Source organism: Colius striatus, chromosome 1 (assembly GCF_028858725.1).
Source record: "Colius striatus isolate bColStr4 chromosome 1, bColStr4.1.hap1, whole genome shotgun sequence".
Classification (NCBI taxonomy): domain Eukaryota; kingdom Metazoa; phylum Chordata; class Aves; order Coliiformes; family Coliidae; genus Colius; species Colius striatus.
Genome location: NC_084759.1, coordinates 20258077 through 20277013, shown reverse-complemented (window position 1 = coordinate 20277013; position 18937 = coordinate 20258077). Strand labels below are relative to the sequence as shown.

The 18937-nt window shown below is 39.8% G+C and overlaps 1 protein-coding gene across 4 annotated transcripts in view; it reads right to left on the bottom strand.

Annotated features, from left to right (window-relative positions):
- CDK8 (cyclin dependent kinase 8) overlaps nucleotides 1-18937 on the bottom strand; it is an 89388-nt gene that overhangs the window by 45971 nt on the left and 24480 nt on the right. For all 4 annotated transcript variants that reach the window (XR_009818455.1, XM_061993048.1, XM_061993058.1 and 1 more), the window contains exons 2-3: nucleotides 15668-15743; nucleotides 2189-2299 (exon numbers count right to left, since the gene is read on the bottom strand). Coding sequence is in view for 3 of the 4 variants with exons in the window: in XM_061993048.1 (XP_061849032.1) it covers nucleotides 2189-2299; nucleotides 15668-15743 (187 nt within the window). In the remaining variant the exon portion in view is untranslated. The remainder of the gene's footprint in view (nucleotides 1-2188; nucleotides 2300-15667; nucleotides 15744-18937) is intronic.

Genomic DNA, 18937 nt, shown 5'->3' with positions numbered 1-18937 from the left:
GAACAAACTTTTCCATGTATTCATGCTTCTTTTCTGTAACAGCTAACATTTCTGTGATCACCAAAAGAGCCTCAATCTTCTTCATCTAAAACCTAGCACCAAAATTCTATCACCTGTTCTTCCTGTGTTCCTAAGATTTCATATTACAGGTGCTAATTAGATACCCAACTACTCGAATTCCTTTGATAATTCGCTTTTTCTCTATTGCTGCAGCCCAGCTCCATGCAGCTGGCCTTCCTTGGCTTCAGGTGTTGACCTTGGCTTTCCTGGAAGGAAAAGGCACATCCCCCGCCTTGCCAAAGGTAAAAATGGTGTTTCACAGAGGAAAGAAACATAGTTGAAAAGGTGACAGTCCCCGCCCAGTTAGCCAAGTCTGAGCCACAAGTTTCACCGTCTCTCACCTCCCACTTCCACTGACTCAAAGCAAATGTTATTCTTCATGCAGTGGTCAGAATGAATCGAATCTTCAGAGATAAATGGAAAGACATATGTCTCCCCAGGACTTTTTTGTTCCTGCTCTAACATACTCTGTGCATTTCTCTCAGGTTTGCTTGAGACCTGCTGCACTAGATATGTATGCTCCGTTCTGGAGGACTTCATCCATAGTCGGCTCTCTGGGGCACAGAGCCAGCCCAGTCACTGCAGCTAAGTCTAGAAACGGTGATCCACCAGGAGCTGGTACAGCTGAGGAGTTCTGGAGTTTATATAGGTTTGTGAATATAAGCACAAAGGTCAAAATTAAGGGTCACTCCTAAGGTACTTAGATAGAAGACAGTGTTTCATTAACAGAAGTGGTTAAGTACGAAGCAATGCAGAAATGCCTAACAGGTCACACTACTAGTCACAATCACCCAACAAATACAAAGCTTTGCAGTACATTTTAAAACGAAAAACCCCTCACACTCAGATATTCCTAAACTTTTGTAGCTTAACATATCATAAACATGGGGGGCAGTGTGGGGAAAAAAAGGTATGTGCTTGTTTTTTTCTCCAGATTAAAAACAATCCTTTACTCCATTTCCTCAAGATGTTATTTTGTTTGGTTGTTTTTGTAAATCAGTCTTCAGAATATCTCAACATTTCAGCTGTTCAATAACTTTTTTTATCTCTAATTTTATTTTGGTAACAAAATATCAACACCAAGTATCAAGAACTTATAAGACATCTTCTGGGAAGAAATATCTTTGATTCAGTCTAGCTTAAGGAAAACCAACATACTAATTATTAGGAACATACTACTGAGTTACTCCCAACTACAAGGAACATCATTTTCAAAAGAATCAATTTTACTTTGGTTTGTGTCATCTGTCTAGACTACTTGCAGAGGGATAAACAATCCACGATTTGTACAGTGCAATTCTTATATGAACATACACATCAAAATTTCCATCTCATTACAAATTGTCTCTGCTGTACCCTTTAATCCAAAACTTCTTAATACCTTTTAAGGTTAGTATTTCAATACTTCTTCCATTGAAAGCAATGCATGAAATGTACATTCAAGGCACACATGTACCTTTTTTTCAGGGAAGTAGAAGTTGCATGGTATTTTGGATTCTTTAAAGTGCTACTTCAATACATTTTTTCAAAGTATTCCAAATGGCTGTTACACTTATAAATATTAAATTACCAGAAGACAATGACATATATCTTAAATTTACTTTGCTTCCAACATGTTTGTATTCTAAAGCTGTAATTAGGAAATAACAGCCTTCCTCCCACATACATGAAATGTCAGCAGATGAGTAAAAAGCTTTTCCCACTGCAACATATGAATAAAATTTCAATTTCATACAGTGGCATTACTTTCACTTCATGTATTCATGCAATGTAAGTAAAATGTAACTAAAACTCTAAACTCTCCTATTCAGCAAAAAAGGAATCCACCTCCATAATCAATTGTATTTTGCTGCACTCTACTTTAGCTGTAATGAAGGGTTATATCTGCATTTATTTAACTAGACTTCTAGCTACAGTGAATGGAATGCAGATTTTTATCTTCTTAAAGAGGTCACAGATTAACTATGTAGCGTGCTTACCCAACATTTTCCATTGCTTTTCCTTTAGTACTGAAAACAAACACAGAGTAAGAGGCTATATTGGTTTTAAACTGGTATGTCTTCCATGACCTTGTTCCTCTTCTGCAACTAAGACTCTAAGGCTAGTACCTACATACAATTCACCTTACCCAGAGGTCATGCTCGGCGTAGTCAAACAGAAGCCACACCTTCCTGTCAGCATGAGAAAGAAACACCTTTTGCAGAGAAATGACATTTGGATGCTTGAGCTCTCGCAGCAACTGCAAAATAAAGAAAGTCCACAACAGTTATATCCACATACCCAAAGCTTTGAAAGGAATGGAAAGATCAATATTTAGTCTTTGCTACATACTCTACAATAAAAACTGTAAAAGTTGAAATTTGCAAGTTACAGAAAATGGCACATTTTTAAAACGAAAGAACCAGTCATTGGTTTAAAACCAAAGATGAAAGCAGGTCATAGCACCCTTAGGGCATTCACTTTCTACTCATTTTCTAAAAGATGAAGTCTATGTAAACCTCACTATTATCCTGGATCAGGAAGACTTTACAAACAGCCAGCTGTGGCATCTGTCCTTTCTCATAGGCTATAATCTTTCAGAGAGCCATTTGGGGTATCTAATTTTCTCCTGACTCTCAGTTATCTGAAAACCTTGCATTTTGGTTGCAGTCATTTGAGGCTGAATAGGATGACTCATTTAGAGCCCGTCAATGCAGTCAGTTAAACGAAGATGTGGTTTGGAAGACAGACTCATTTGATCTACAGTCACCACCACCTACAGAAGAAGGTCCAGCTTCCTCCCACCAGTTATAGCACTCACAGAAGCCATCCACAGAAAGGTTTCCAGTTCAAGAGAAAACTAACGCAGTCACACAAAGGCAGTAAGTCTGGGTTACTGAGCTAAAATGACTCATAGCACTGACAGCAGACCCAGCACTAGCAAAGGAATACAGCTAGGTGCAAGAACTTTCAGCAACAGTAAGCCGTTAAGTCAGCTCAACTCCTTTAGGAACTACAGCTTTAACCACCACAAGAAAAATCTTCCCACAGTTGAGATACAGCACAGAACCTGAATGCAGACAGCATCAGCCAATTTGAGCTCTACCCATCATGTTGCAATTCTGCTGTACTCACACAACTGCAAAGAAACAAAAACTTCATCTAAGCAAACTATTGTCAGGTGTAACTACCCAAGACTAGACAAATTCTTGCCAGCTCAGTCTGCCACAAAGTATGACATTTTTATTAAAAGGAATGGCTAGGCACTTTTTTAAAAGCCATAGGCAACTGGAACAACTACTAGAATATATAATAGAAAATTAACATTTTATTTCTGCAATTCAGTCTATTTTCAAAAATATTTATTGTTCCTGTTGTGTAAACATGAAAACTCATTCCTTTCTACAAGTACCTTTGTCACATGCAGTAACATTTTAGCTATTGCTCAGACAGTAAAATGACAGTAGATATCTGCATATGTTTCCTCCTTCTCTATTTCATCTATCTTTCGAGGTCCCTTCCAACCCTTAAAATTCTGTGATTCATTTGAAAGACTCCCATCCCTACTTGTTGACCGCTGTCTTCAGTGTGGCAGCATTTCTTGAGCAAGAGGACTTATAACCACAGAGTTTTTATCTCAAGTGAGAGATCAAACAGGGAGACAGAGGGTTGAGCAGATAATGCAACATGACAAATCACTGCAGAAGGTAGGAGTTTCAGCATGTTAAGCCTCTTCATGTCAAGGTTTGAAAAACATTATAAAGAGGAATTTTAAGGCAGGATCTGCAAGAAGAAACATGGAATTCGGTAAATGCTGGTCATTCCAACAAAGCATAAGATCAGTATGGGGAAAGCAAGTCCAAAGAGTCATTGTTCAAATCCAAAGAGCTATTGTCAATGGAGTTAAATCCAGCTGGCGACCAGTCATAAGTGGTGTCCCCAGGGCTCAGTACTGAGGTCACTCCTGTTTAAACCTTACCATTGATTTGGATGAGGAGACAGAATGCACCGTTAGTAAGTCTGCAGATGACACCAAGCTGGGTGGAAGTGTCAATCTGCTTGAGGGTAGGGAAGCTTTACAGAGAGATCTAGATAGGCTGGATGGCTGTGCCAAACTTCACATGAGCCAAAATGCCATGAGCTTCAATAAGGCCAAGTGCTGGGTCCTGCACTTGGGCCACAACCCCCAGCAGTGCTACATGCTTGGGGAGGGGTGGCTGGAAAGCTGCTAGCAGAGAGGGACCCGGGAGTGTTGGTTGACAGCTGCTGAACATGGGCCAGCTGTGTGTCCAGGTGGCCAAGAAAGCCTAAATCAGGAACAGTGTTGTCAGCAGGAGCAAGGAGGTGATCATTCATTCCCCTGTACTCAGTTTTGGTGAGGTCACACCTTGAATACTGTGTCCAGTTTTAGGCCCCTCTCTACAAGGAGAACACTGAAGTGCTGGAGAGGATAGAGGCAGGCTACCAAACTAGTAAAGGATTTGTACGTCTCCTATGAGAAATGGCTGAGGGATCTGGGGCTGTTTAGCCTGGAGAAAGGAAGGCTCAGGGGAGACCTTACCGCTGTCTACAACTACCTGAAAGGAAGCTGGAGAGAGGTAGCGGTCAGTCTGTTCTCCTTAGTAACAAGCAATAGAACAAGAGGAAATGGCCTCAAGTTGTGCCAGGGGAGGTTCAGGCTGGATATGACGAGGAATTTCTTTCCTGAAAGGGAACAGGCTGCCCAGGGAGGTGGTCATTGTCCCTGGAGATGTTTAAGAGACAGCTGCACTTACGGAAATGGCCTAGCAGTTGATAGGGCTGGAACAAAGGCTGGACTTAATCTTAAAGGTCTCTTCCAGCTGAAACTATTCTATGATTCTATGTCCAAAGGAAGGGCAATGAAGCTGGTGAAGGGTCTAGAGAAAAGTCTTAGGAGGAATAACTGAGACAACTGGGGTTGTTTATCCTGGAGAGGAGGAGGCTGAGGGAGACTTTTTCGCTCTCTACAACTCCTCCAGCCCGTGGAGGACCCTACGCAGGATTGGGTGGATGCCTGAAGGAAGCTGTGATTCCATGGGAAGCCCACACTGGAGCAAGTTCCTGGCAGGACCTGGGAGCCCACGGGGAGAGAGGAGCCCATGCCAGAACAGGTTTGCTGTCGAGACTTGTGACCTTGTGAGGGATTCAGGCTGGAGCAGTCAGTACCTGAAGGACTGTTCTCCTGGTTCTCCATGTTGGGGCAGGGTGTGAGGAGTTGCCCCCATCGGAGGCCCCATGCTGGAGCAGTTTGTGACAAACTGTAGCCCATGGGAAGGACCCACGCTGGAGAAGTTTGTGAGAAACCATCTCTCGTGGGGAGGGACCCTACAGTGTAGCAGTGGGAAGTGTGAGGAGGCCTCCCCGAGAAGAAGCAGTGGCAAAGTCCATCTGTAACGAGCTGATCACAACCCCCATCTCTGATCCCCTGCACCGCTGGGGGGGAAGAAAGGAGAGTCCTGGGAAGAGGGAACGGTGGGGGGAGGTGTTTTCAGATTTGGTTTTATTTCACATCTCCATATTCTTACTGTTCCTTTAATAAATCAAACCTTTTTTTTTCCCCGAGTTGAGTCTGTTTTGCCTATGATGATCAATCTCTCTGTCCTTATCACCTCAACTCATAAACCTCTCATTATATTTTTCTCTCTCTCCTGTCCAGTTTAGGAGGGGGAGTGATATTATGACTTGGTGGGCACCTGGCTAAACCACCACAGTGAGTTACAAACACTGGTTTAGTCACCAAGCCAAAATATTGCACTATCCAGCTTGCTACTGAGAACATGAACTGTGTCCCAGACAGATCAAAGACAACTGGTCAGAGTCTGCCACTTAATAGCAAATGAGATATAGGGTTTAAGAATATATTATGCTAGTCCTTATAGAAAAGTACCTTTTGTTGCAACAGTAGAAACTCACAGCTCAAATTTATGCAAAACATTGTGATGAATTAACTGTACCCAGAATATCACATGACAGTTCAGTAATTATGTGTCCATACCAAAATTTTACATAATCCCTGTGGTCTGATGACACACAGGTACCAGACACCACAGACTATTCCTAAACAGAAGAGGAAGATACCAGTCAGGGCTCTAGAAAACAATGTAATTTTCTCTTCCACACCTTCTTGTCCCATTTTCAGTTCATATTACTCCTTATTCCCTAGATAGCAGCTATCATCCATTTTAAAAACCCAACCTCTCCATAACAATGTGATTCATGTTAGAGTACACACAGAGAACCCATCACCAAAGCTGGTCCAGAACATGACACAGAGAAACTTTCATTAAGACAGCAGAAAGGTTCCCCGTCTGCACAGTAAGGCAACAGACATAGTTCTCCTTTTTTTGTGCTGGGGTAGTCAGTCCTGCAGACTTTGGCATTCACAGCATTCCTCTCGGTCTGCTAGATGACAGGCTGCTACTCTCCCGTTTTCAAATCCAGCCAGTAGCCAAGTACAATAACTGAGTGTGCATTTCCTACAGGCACACGTACAATATACATGACCAGCCACACATGTATCAAAAGACACAGGAAAACAGCATCCAAAAACAGCATGCAGGAATGCAGCACCAGTACCTATGTAAAACTCAAACAACAAAGCTGGCTTAGATCCTGTACTCTACTCTGGTTAATCAGGCTTAAAGTTCACACACAAAGACACATATTTGCAGGCTCCTCTGACTAAATTTCAGACCTCACATCTGTTCAGAATCCAAGCCCAGACACCATTGTGTCCTTTCATCCAGCTTCCAGCTCTGATATTGGGTCTCGCCAGATTTGGATCTCCTCCTGCTTGCTGGTTCTGCATGCTTAAGCTCACTAGCGGGCCACACACACGAGCTACCAGGGAGAGCTGTGCAAGTGTTCATCTCCTGACCTATGTCTCTCCCATATCCAGCTTCTACAGATCTGTGGTATTCCCAGTATTCAGTGCCTGCAGACATCCTGTTCTCACCACCTAGTCCAGCCTGAAGTTTTCTAGCAGGCATAGATCCACACACAGAACAGAGAGTATGCCCACGCAAGAATAATTCAGAACAGGCATAGAACACACCACAGTGACCATGTACAGACTTTGGCCAGACAAGCGTGCTGCCCAGTAGGTGGTTTAAATGAAACTGATCCCTTATTCCATCTTAATTTTTCCATGCTTTTTTCCTCCTCCATCCACCTTGATCATTCCATTTCCTGTCTTTTATCCTGTCTCCAAACATCCCACCAAAATTCTATTTGAGTCCAGTCAGTACTCTCAGTAAAGCCTGAATCTTCCTACATGACCAGTAGCAACTTCTTTTCCTTCTCATCAGTTAGAAAGCCCTCTTTCACTTTCATCAAGGACACATCTGAGAGATTCTTTTCGTGGCCTGTTACCAAGAGCTCTGGCCTTTGTTACTGTCACTGATAACAGCTGTTATTGTTTGTGCATCTGCCTGCTGATTTTATCCTTCTTGCTGGTTTTTGCCTTCCCCTTTTATGCTGAATAGCCATTAACTACATGGTCTTTCAGTCTGATTTTAAAAAACCTGATGGGCTTGGTGAAAGCTAGACAGCTACAAGCACCCCAGTGAACAGGATGGCTAATATACATCAACAAAACCATCAGAATAAAGAAATGATTGCCACAGTGGTGACAGATTATCCCTGAATCACTGTCCTGGAAAGGTTGAAACTCCAGGACAGTGATAGTGCAGAGCAACAAATGCAAACACTGTCTGAAGGACAGAAAGAGCTCTCGCTGACAGTAACTCATCACATGTGCTGTAAACAGCAATTCCAGCAACCTCACTCTCCATGAACCAAGCCTCTCTAGCCCATATGCCACATGCCTTTCCTATTAGATGACTTGACTCATGTCCAGCAGTTAACAGAGTTCACTGAACACAAAGCAGACTGCAATAAATTTGGTTTGACTATCAGCATGACATCTCATAATGTAGGCTATTTTTTGGCCTAGTGACTGTCATATCTAATTGTTTCTATCTATCCTAGTTGAGTTCTATAGAACACAAAGAGAAAGTAGACAAAAATCATGCATTTGGCTCTCAGCAAATTAAATTCTTTTTCATTTGCGTATCATATGATGATTCAAATCCACTTCTACAACCAGAGAAGTTTCCCTTAAATTAGTTGGTCTGGGCACTATTTATGAAGAATGAAGGCCCAACTACCCTTCAAAGAAATAGAAATCACCAAATCATGAAAATATTCTTAACACTTGGTTTGACTTCAGTGTCGTAACCCCATGTTAAGGGCAAGACTTGGCCCGTCTTGGCTTTTGCAAATATTGTTCAAGATACAAGAGAAAGAGCATTCCTAAGGCCAAGCCTTGGTCTCATGCTAAGGGGTTCCTTCATCTCCTTCTTCAAGTGCCATGGGGCAGCTGAGGGACAGTGTCCTAACTGCATAAAATTGTTAAACTGCTTCATGAACAAAGACACAGTGGAATAAGACAGGACATCATCAAATAACATCAGCACTAAGACAACCTCACAAACTGCTACATGATTTGTACAGGGACAAGATTAACTATACTATTAACAATAATTATCTTTCACATCAAATAGGAGCTGAACTCAGCACAAGTCTTGATGAACATCATCTCCTTCCTCCAATAACACTCCCACATTTCCCATATAGCCCTCCAGCACTACAGACACATCTCATAAGCCAAGACACTTCACTCTTGGCTTAAGTGAGGACATGTAGCTCTATGGCAAATGTCATTCCATCCCCAGTCTTGTGCTTGCTTCTTACTACATGTGGTCTGCAGACAGTGTAACCTGCTTAGTGTTGCAATACTATGACACTTACTTCTTTAAACAATCACAGATTAATTTGCTAGAGCAGTTGGACAGGTGACCTGGCCCAAAAGGCGGTTCTCTGATGTCCTGTCTCAGGACATTAGCTATTTTTGTAAAGTCAACTCCCTCTTTTCATTGTCTTCCTGTGAGTGCTAAGCAACGTGTTTCTCTCGAGGCTTAGGACAATCAGAAAGCTGGCTAGACACAAAGCCCTTGGCAATATCAAGCAAAACATTTACTTAAGCAAAAACCACTACTGTGTCATCCTAGTAGTTTGATGGTGTAAATTCAAAGTGCAATCATCATCTCATGCTTCAAAAAGGCTCACATCAGTTCCACCAAGGAATCCAACTACAAACAAATCATTCATTAAGTCATGCCATGGCCTTAAGATTGAAAGTGGTCAAACAGGGACTTGGAACAGAAAGCAGACTACGGTTTATGCAGAAAGAAAGGACATTTTCAGACCAGAAGACAACTGACAAACATTTAGTTGTCCTGTAAGATACCACTGGAACTATCACTAAACAGATAAGTACAGGCAACAATGAGACATTACCTGAAACACTATGCACAACTCTGACCAATTCAGGGAAGATTCATTCCAATTGCAACAAGGCAAAGAAAGCCCCAGCCTACACCCATGTGAAGGGAGAGCCTACTGCACAATGGGAAATCAGCAAGCCAAGCCAAAAGCCAGAGAAAGAAATAGCCTCTCCCTCTCTCCCTATAATAAAACAAAAGAGAAGAGCTATTCTAACTGACAGTATCATACATACAAGTTTGTATGAACTAGTCATGATGAATTTTGGCTTAAAGGTTGAATAACGCTGACAGAGTCATTGCTAAAATGAAACTCAGGAAAGAAATGCCTTCAGAGATTTCTTTTTCCTTAAAAGTTAAACTCGCAGTTCCCTACATTTTGAAGCTGTGCTTGCTTGTCTGTGAGAGCTGGAGCATAATATGACTCCAGACATGTCATCCAATTCTATATTCATAAAATAAGTTTCTTAAAAAAAAAAAAATCACTATTCTTAGTTTCCTATCAAACACTGGAGCTCTAAATAACAAGTATAAAGTACTTCAGTAAACTAACAACCAAATTTTATTACACAAGTTCTCAAATCCCAAGTTGTTGTAGCTGCTATCCAGTAGATTCAAGGTCTATTTGTTTCAATGTAAACATGATTTTACCATTTCACATTCTCATGAGTCAGGTATTCCACAGTACTAAAAAACAACAAAATACCTGCTGAAAGTACATGCTGTTTTCCTTTCAAAAATGTTCAAATGAAAGCTTACAAAGGCAATGTAACAGAAAGAGTTGTGATGCTGCTCAGCCTAAGAATTTATTATGAAGCTGACAATACATTTTTGAAGCTCCAGTTCTTCAGATATACAACTGTGTGAAATTGTTGCTTTATCCTTTTGTTGTTATTTTTAAAGACCTAAATGTTGCAAAAAAGAAGCCTGACGACACAAAATGTCAAGAGGAAAAACTACACACTTGTTTTTAATTTATATGGTTTTGAAAACAAATGAGTCTCGCCTGATCACACATACAAGTGAATATTTATTAGCACCTCTTATGTCCAAACACATTTGAAGTATTAGAAGAGGATTAAAGGTTCTCTCAAAGTAAGGAGGTGGATGAAGAATCCAGATGTGGATGTCAATCTTGGTGAAATTTTGCTCTTCACAGAAAACATAATGATTCCTCAGGATTCCAATTTCTCATGTTTAATTACTGTCTTTGTCCCACTTTCACAGAACTAAAAATAAAACTATCTTCCCATTATATAAAATCTTTCAAGAATATTGTGTGTAGCACCATAATATAGCTTGATAAAGTATCAGTCACAACTCGTATTTTACATACCATACTACTATTAAAGCATTTGAGAGTATTCAGGCTCGCCAAAGAGAGTCAAATCAAATATTTGTCTTCCACAATACCTTGTCACCTTTCACCACATGGAAAAGTTGCTAAGAAACCATTACTTGTCTTCTGATACAAGGACTGTACTCATTACTCATGATATCCATGTTTGGTCTTGTGGGAAACTGCTTCCACTGTTACTGTACGAAGGGACATGACCCACGACCATTATTTGAGGAAGCTACACCTAGATATTTCTACTTATCACATAGTTGATATGGAATCTTTTCCAGCAAGCTCACTAGGACAGTCATTTGCTCCTTATCAGACAAAAATGTTGTAGGAGGTGAATCCTGGAATCATTACGGTTTTAGCTTCTGCCTCACAGGGTCCCTCCAGCTGCTGCATGCTGCTTCAGAGCTCTTGGTCACTGTCAGACTGGCTCTGAAAGGGCCCTTAGACCCTTCCTCCATTTGCTCTACAAGCAGAGTAGAAAACAGACTGCTAATCATGTGACAACATATTCTTGTCACTCGGGACACAGAAGCCTCAGTGTGTGAGGACCAACTCACCTCTGCAGCAGCCTTCTTGACCAAGGTCAACTTGGTTAAGATCACTAAACAACAGCTCCCTTTTCACCTGCCTAGGGGCACAGGCCAGCTGTGCTAGCTCTGCCTCTACTTCTGTGCCACCTTCCAGCTGAGAAGCTGAAAGCCAGGGTGACAGAGTGGTTGCAGAAGTGACAAGAATTGCTGCTGAGGCTTATTTCAGCTAAGAGTAGCAGTCACAAACCATCCATCTCTCCGCTCATTCTGACACTGCCCATGTACCATGTGCTTGCCGCTGCAAACCCAGACAAGCTCCTGAGGAAGGAGAGCTGTACTGGGCTCTGAAACTCCCACCTTGGAGACAAAAATCAATACTCCCTTTTCTTTTGCTAACTCTCAGACATGTGAACATTAGGATACAAGTTAGCATCATACTGAAACCATCTCTGCAGTTGCCACTTCATGATTTATGCTAAGCCACAGTACAACCAAAGGATGGTTTAGCTCAGCTTGCTCTCGTATCAGAAAATTAACAAAGCTGTTCATTTTTCCTTCCATGAAGATCAATTTTCTCTTCCTACAGCCACACTATCGCTATATTCAACACAGAGGACGTCATCTTTTGTGATGACAGCCTGCATTTGTTGACAGTCTGTATTTGTTATAATAGGAAACCACAAAATCCTAGGAATGCCCAAATGCCTCCAAGGCAGACCTAAAGAGAGGAAATGATCAGAGAAGACAGCGACTTATTGTTTTGTAGTTTTCTGTCCTAGTCCTGACAGACTCAAGGCTGTTCTAACCTGTAAAAGCTGGCTAGAATGTCTGAAGGACACCACACAGACGAGAGTCAGACAAGAGTCTGTGGCACTGTCCACTTGAGCTCTGCTTTATCCCATTCAGCATTTCATGATTGAGAGGGTCTGCCACCGTATCTACCACTTCCTCTTCAGAGCCAAGTCAAAAACCAACACTGTAAAAATACTATACACACAAGTTTTTCAAGCTTATTTCTTTCAACCAAATTAGACACTATAAAAGCTGAGATAAGTGGAAGTCCTGCAAAAAGTAAACAAAAAAACCTACACCAAAAAAATCCCACCCAAACGAAAAACAGCTGACCCAAAACACCCAAGTAACTTCTCACTAGCCAAAGAGGGCATAGGCAAGTGAAGTACTTGCAAACCTGCTAAAACTGAACAACAAACTCTAATCAATAAGAAAAATGTCAGGAAAGTCACTTGATTACTTGAAAACCTAGCACTCCTGTGGAGAAAACTGCCCAATCCCAAATCCTGAAGCTCTGTTTGAAGCCTTGTTAACTACTCCAGCTTCCTACAGCCTTGAAAAAATGCTAATGCTTTGTCAACTGTGAAACAGCATTTGCTGCGCTATTCCAGGTGCAGAGGCTTTAATGATTTTCTTCCTTGTGATTCAATTGGAAGACTAGGAACAGAGTGTTTGGGCTTGTATGCATATTTTTATACAAATCTTCTCATCGTTCTATCCCTCTGCTCTCCTATCTAATACAAACCCATCTCTTGGCATGATGAGTGCATAGTTTTTAGGCCTGCTTAAATCCTCAGAAGTTAAAGTGCAGATCATGAAAAAAAGACACCTGGAATCTCAGGCAGTACACATGTCTGCAAGAAGAGCAATCAAATATTCAGTTAAGATTCTGGAAGAGGCAGAATTCACAAACACCATGGTGAATGAATGGGAGGAAGATAAGGAAGGATATAATACAACAACTATCTTGATATTAAACATAGTGATTCAATTAGCACATTAGCACAATAACTATTAAAGCTATTAGTTAAACAAGTGGTTTACATAAAATGATGAAAATAAGTCTTAATTTCAACAGAGTAATGGAATAGCTAGGTTCTTCAACACTAGGTCTAAGGACTCATGCTGCAGGAAGTTTTTGACATACATATGTAAGTTGAGCTCGTCCCATAACCAAATTAGCCATTTCAGCTCAGGTCTCTGCCTATGTCAAACTTTTCTCTGTAATGGATGCATTTCAATAGTTATTCTTCTGAAGATCTGACACTGTTCCTCAGCTTAGATGTCTGCATCAAATCGATGTCTTAAGAGTAGGCTATAGGCATTTTGAAACATAGAAGTTACTCAGCAATCCAAAACTGAAGTTAGTTATCATAAACAAGACAAAAGCCATTGCAGAGTTATAAAACCAAGGAAGAGTTTCAAAGGGATTTCTTTCAGCCACAGAGTAAAATGTATAAGCTTCAGCTGTCCAGAGAAATTGAAATGGATATACTTTATAGGCAAACCAATACCGCTTATGTTGTAAAATGCATTAATTGGAGTACTCCAGCATACATCGTAACCAAGTTTGGCATTCAGCCTTGACTATTTAAATATGACAACAAGTAATTTTATTAATTAGACGTACAGATGACATTTTATGATACAACATTGGTGATTAACTCAGTAGTATTTTCATAGATACATTACACATACTATCAATCCATATAAACAATATGGCTATTATCTTCGATTTGATCCACCTCCATATGAGGTTCCATTTATTCTGTTTACAGTATTAATGATATAAAGGGGATATAATCTATTTAATAGAATTAAAACACAATATTTTTTGGGGAAAATTTCTCCTATTAACGCCAAACAGCAACAAATAGTAAGGAAAAAAGATTAAAATTCTAGAATTCCACGGTGAATTGTTATAATTCAACCGCAGAAAAAATCAACCACAATATCAGCAGTTCCAAGCCTGGAAGCATCACAGGAAGCATCACAGGAAGCAAAGTCAGTAACAGCTCAAGAAATGCTGCTTCAGATTACTCTTTCTATGTCTGCATCTGCTTTGGGGCTCCACTCCCCTCTTTGCTTTCAGTGCCGGCTTATGTGGCATCTTTGATGTGTTCAGTACCATCGTCTCCTTCCTCCACATGGGTCCTGTGGTGTACTGCTGTTCTATTCAAAAGAGCATAAGCTGCAGCAGCTCAGAGCAAGGAGAAAGTCTTCCTGCTTCTTGCTCTTCCCTTCCATCACTATCAGAGACTCTGCTATTGAAAAGGAATGACTACACAACACTCCTCAAGCCACACAATGAGGTCAAACCCTTTCCAACTCTCAGTCAGCGATTCCTTTTCAACAGGCAAAAACTGAGAGTCATATCCAGAGCAAAGCTACTCTGCAACACCAGCCAAGTTTCTCCAGCCAAATTCAGGCAGAGCTAACTCTTCACAACACTTGAGGTAAATCAATGCAAAAAAACATTCTCCTAAATCCCTCTGGAATTATAGCTTACATTTCCCAAAAGCATTAAGCCTCAGAGTCACAACATTTGGAAAATTTCTGCCAAAATGGTTAAATAAGCTAAATTTAAAACCCTGGTTTAACTCCTTTAGTTCAGAGGGTATGGCAATGACAGAAGGGAGGCTCAGCTTCTACCAATGGACAGGAAGAGTGTCTCTCCCAAAGACTATTCTTCACTTCATTAGCATTTCATATGCACTTCATGCATTTAATTTTTTGTCCCCCTCACTCAGTTCAAGGACTGTTATGCTTGAAATCACAAAGCCAACTGCAAGTTGACAAAGTAGGAAAGCCTGATACTCACTTCACTCAATCAATCAAAATGAAATTAAAATGAAAGGTAGATACAGTTTCACACTCTTGAGGAATGTGGCCTGAGAAAAAAATATCCACTTTCCCCTCACATATCTAAATTACCTGTATTTCCTTATAGTAAACCATTTCTGTTGAAATATTTCAAGAAAAATAAACCCAAGCAGCAGTACAATACAAGAACATACAATAGTTAAACTTCAGAATACAAATTTTACCAGAATTTCTTTCTAAGCTTCTTCACAAACCATAATTAGATCACATTATTCACTAATTTCTAAGAACATGGGGCGTATGAATATAAACCTGAATAACCTAAGAAAGTATATGAATAATATTCATGGACATATTACTGCCTCCAAAGCAACAATAATGCCAGTTTAGTTTGAAGTCTTCATTTAAGCAGAAGCTAACACTTCTAATGACTGTGAGTCAGTAAGAACCAATGTGTTAAGGAAAACAACTGAAGAACTAATATCAAAGTCAGATCAAATATGTAATTTAAGTCACTGGTTCTAATCACATTCTAGACCTGCTGCATTTAAAGTTAATCTGTCCCAAAGAAGGCTCCAAATTTTAACTTTAAAATACTATAATTTTTAGACAGCAAACATAACAAGTGCACAAAATAATCCATGACATTTGTAACTATGATAAAAATACAGCACCCATAGTAGAACATAATTTAGCAAAAAAGAACCAGCACACACTCAAATCAATATTAAGTCTGTTTGCTAATAGAATGAACTAATGTTACTTACTGCTATTTCTCTGCATGCAGACATAGAAATTCCAGTACCTTCTATCTGCTTTAAAGCGTAATCTTTATCATCTTTCCTGCAAAAGAAGAAAAGTAGTGTTTTTTAAAAACTGCACCATGAAGTCAAAGTGAGCTCTTCACCACCATTCTGAGGACAGTTTCTTATTAATACAAATTTTGCATCTTATTTTCTTTTGATTCTTTATTAGATTCACGTCTGACCACAAGTTCACCACATCACCTTGATTAAGCTAAAATCTGAATTTGCTCTTCCTACATAAAGAAGGATTTTAAAAAATTGAAGTAATATGATGACCACTGATTCCTTCCTTGTCTTATTAAGAAAAAAAAAACCAAAGCAAATATTTAGCACATGCTAGAAATAGGCCATTATGGGTTACATGTCCCATAAATGTACTGCTCTGGGATACAGTGAGTAGCCAAGAAGCAACATCAGAATAATATCTTTTCTTTCCTCTAAGTCACAAAGTATCCCAAAATTTTGTTCCTTACAAACTAATAAGACTCCCGGAACTAATAAAAACCCACAAGGTATCTGTGCGTTCCGAAGAATCCAGAGAAAATGTTTCTTCAGCTTTTAAGATTTGAAAACAAAACCACCACCCCCTCGTACTTTAACAACTGCATACCTTATGGTCAATCATTTAAATGTAGGCCTATTAGTAACTCCAGCTACCAAAAGCAAACTGACAAAGAGGTACACTGCAGCAAAAGAAGACATTGAACCCTTGACCATCCTCAGCCTCAAAGAGCTCAAACTTAAGAGACAGTGCTTGTCCTTCCCACTTGTGGGCTGGCATCCACATTGCCAGCCATTGCCTTCAATATTTGGAGCACTCATATAGCCTCAAATCTCCAGGTTACATAAGAATCATTACTATTTTTTTAATGAATCCAGCTTGCACAGCTCTGAAAAGCTACCCTGAAAAAAATGCAACTCACACGTCCCAGAAGCAAATAAACCAAAACTGTAGTTAAGCATTTTAAATAAGTATTTTCAAGGCTTTGAATTGCTGTATTCCTACCTAAAACACACAATTTCCCCATTCATTGCTACTTATTTAATCCCTCAAATTATCAAGTCTTGTCCAAGAGACTTTTCATGGGGTTCAAAGACAACCCACTGTTAGCAGTAACCTTTCAAAATGGAGAAAAGAAGAAAAATGGGAGATTAATGGACAAAATCTGAACCCAGTTAATGAGGAGGAAGAACAAAACAGCAAGTTGGTGAGAGCAGGTTTAGGTATGAGGGCAATTATATGGATTCAACAAGAGGAAAGAGCGGAAAAGACCTGGAAGAGAGCACAGGGTGCTCAATGTACACAGCCAAAACAAGGTCCAAGTACGGAAAAACAATTCCCTGCTTCTGACCTTAGAGGAAAACAAGTTGCATGAAGACTGCAAACAGGAAACCACTATGGTATTAAGCAGATAATTAACCTGTGTGACTTATGATGACAGAATATTACCGGGACTAGAAGTATAAATGGATTTCAAATCAAATTAAATAAATTTATGATGAATAGAGGAGTTATGGACCACTCCATGAGCAGCCACTGAACACAACCCCAATCTACTTTCCAGTGCAGAGATATCCTATGCTGTTGATAGAAAAAGATACAGGGAAATTTTCTCAACTAAAAATCATTTTACTCTCTTACTTGGCTTAGGTAGCAATGGCTCACGGCCATTACTGAATACATATATGAAGCAAAATGGATTTGACTAGAAGTTATTCTCATTGCTCTATGTGCTCACCTACTTAGTATTCAATGTGTTTGGTGAGTTCCCTGTTTCATGAGTTCTACGACATATCATCTTCTGTTATAGGCATTACCATTAACAGAATATGGAGTAAAATGGGTCAGACTAAAGGTTATTCTCATTGTCCTATTGTTTATCTGCTTATATTTCAAGGTATTTGTAGGATAACTCAATGTAACAAGAAGTGCTACCATACAACTTGTATTATTACAAGCATTTCTGGTGGCACTGTCTACAATGAAGCCTGCCTTACACTTAAAACTGTAGAACTATTTTTAATTAGGCAAAATTTGACAAATTAAATCTGGGCTAAAATATTTCATAGCAGATGGTAGATTTTCTCCAGAAATTTTTAGAAAAAAAGATTTGAACTGTTTCCTAGAACAAAACTGGAAGAATACACTTGCAGTTATGTTTATCCTTCTATAATCACAGTTTTCATGATGAAATTTGACAGGGTGGTTTAAGAACACACCATTTGGTCTCCTCAAAACAATGGATGAAGTAAGAAGTAACTTAAGATTAATCTTCTCATTAAAAGGCAGTTAAGAGTTGAGATCCAGAGATCCCATGACCAATTTTCCGCTCCTCAGAGCAATCCAGGGCTGTAGTGAATTAATCCCTCGTTTATTTGCTCGGCCTCAGTGCTGTATGCAGGAAATGACAGCAAGTGGCTCTGTCCTGTCCTCAACCTACCCAAGCAGTTTATGGGAAATATAAGCACGGCAAAAAGAAGAAAAATAAAGTAAAATTTAGGGATAAAGCACATTTTTAGCATCACACTATACAATCTCTTCCAGAACCTCAAAAAATAACCTAACACTTCCAACACTTAAATTCTCTGAACTGTGCACACACAGTTGAGAGACAAAGTCAGAAACCAATTCCTAACCCTCTCTAACACTTGTTCTACACTGAGGGTGGTAATACACAATGATTATCCATTATACCATTAGTACCAGCTTTTCTATTAATGGAAGTTGGAAAATTCTCCTCTTACCTTTGAGACAAATCGGTTTTCTTTCCAAAACTTATCCTAATTCCTTAGGAGCCAAGGGAACTGGGGAAATAGATCTTTTAAAGGGAGTAGTAAGACTTCACAAAAGTATTATGAAGGAAAAAGAAAGGCCAAACAGAGTGACCAGGCTTATTTCACACAACTTTCAAAAATATTTGCCAATGGTCTGTTTAGAATCATAACACAGCCCAAAGGGTTTCTCCGTGGTTTTGGATATGAGCAGTTTCCTTCTATGAGGGTAGAAGTGTTCAATGACAAGACAATGAAAATGCAAACAGTAAGGAAAAAATAAAAAAGGAACAACCACCTATTTACAAATATCTCCCACAGACAACCGTAAGTAACAAAATTGGCCCCTTAACAACTTGCATTTTAATGGAACAGCAAGATCCAAAGCATAATTCAACTCAATTTCTTCCTTCTAACAGAGAGGTCCTGTTTGGAAAACGTGACAACATTCTCTGCTGC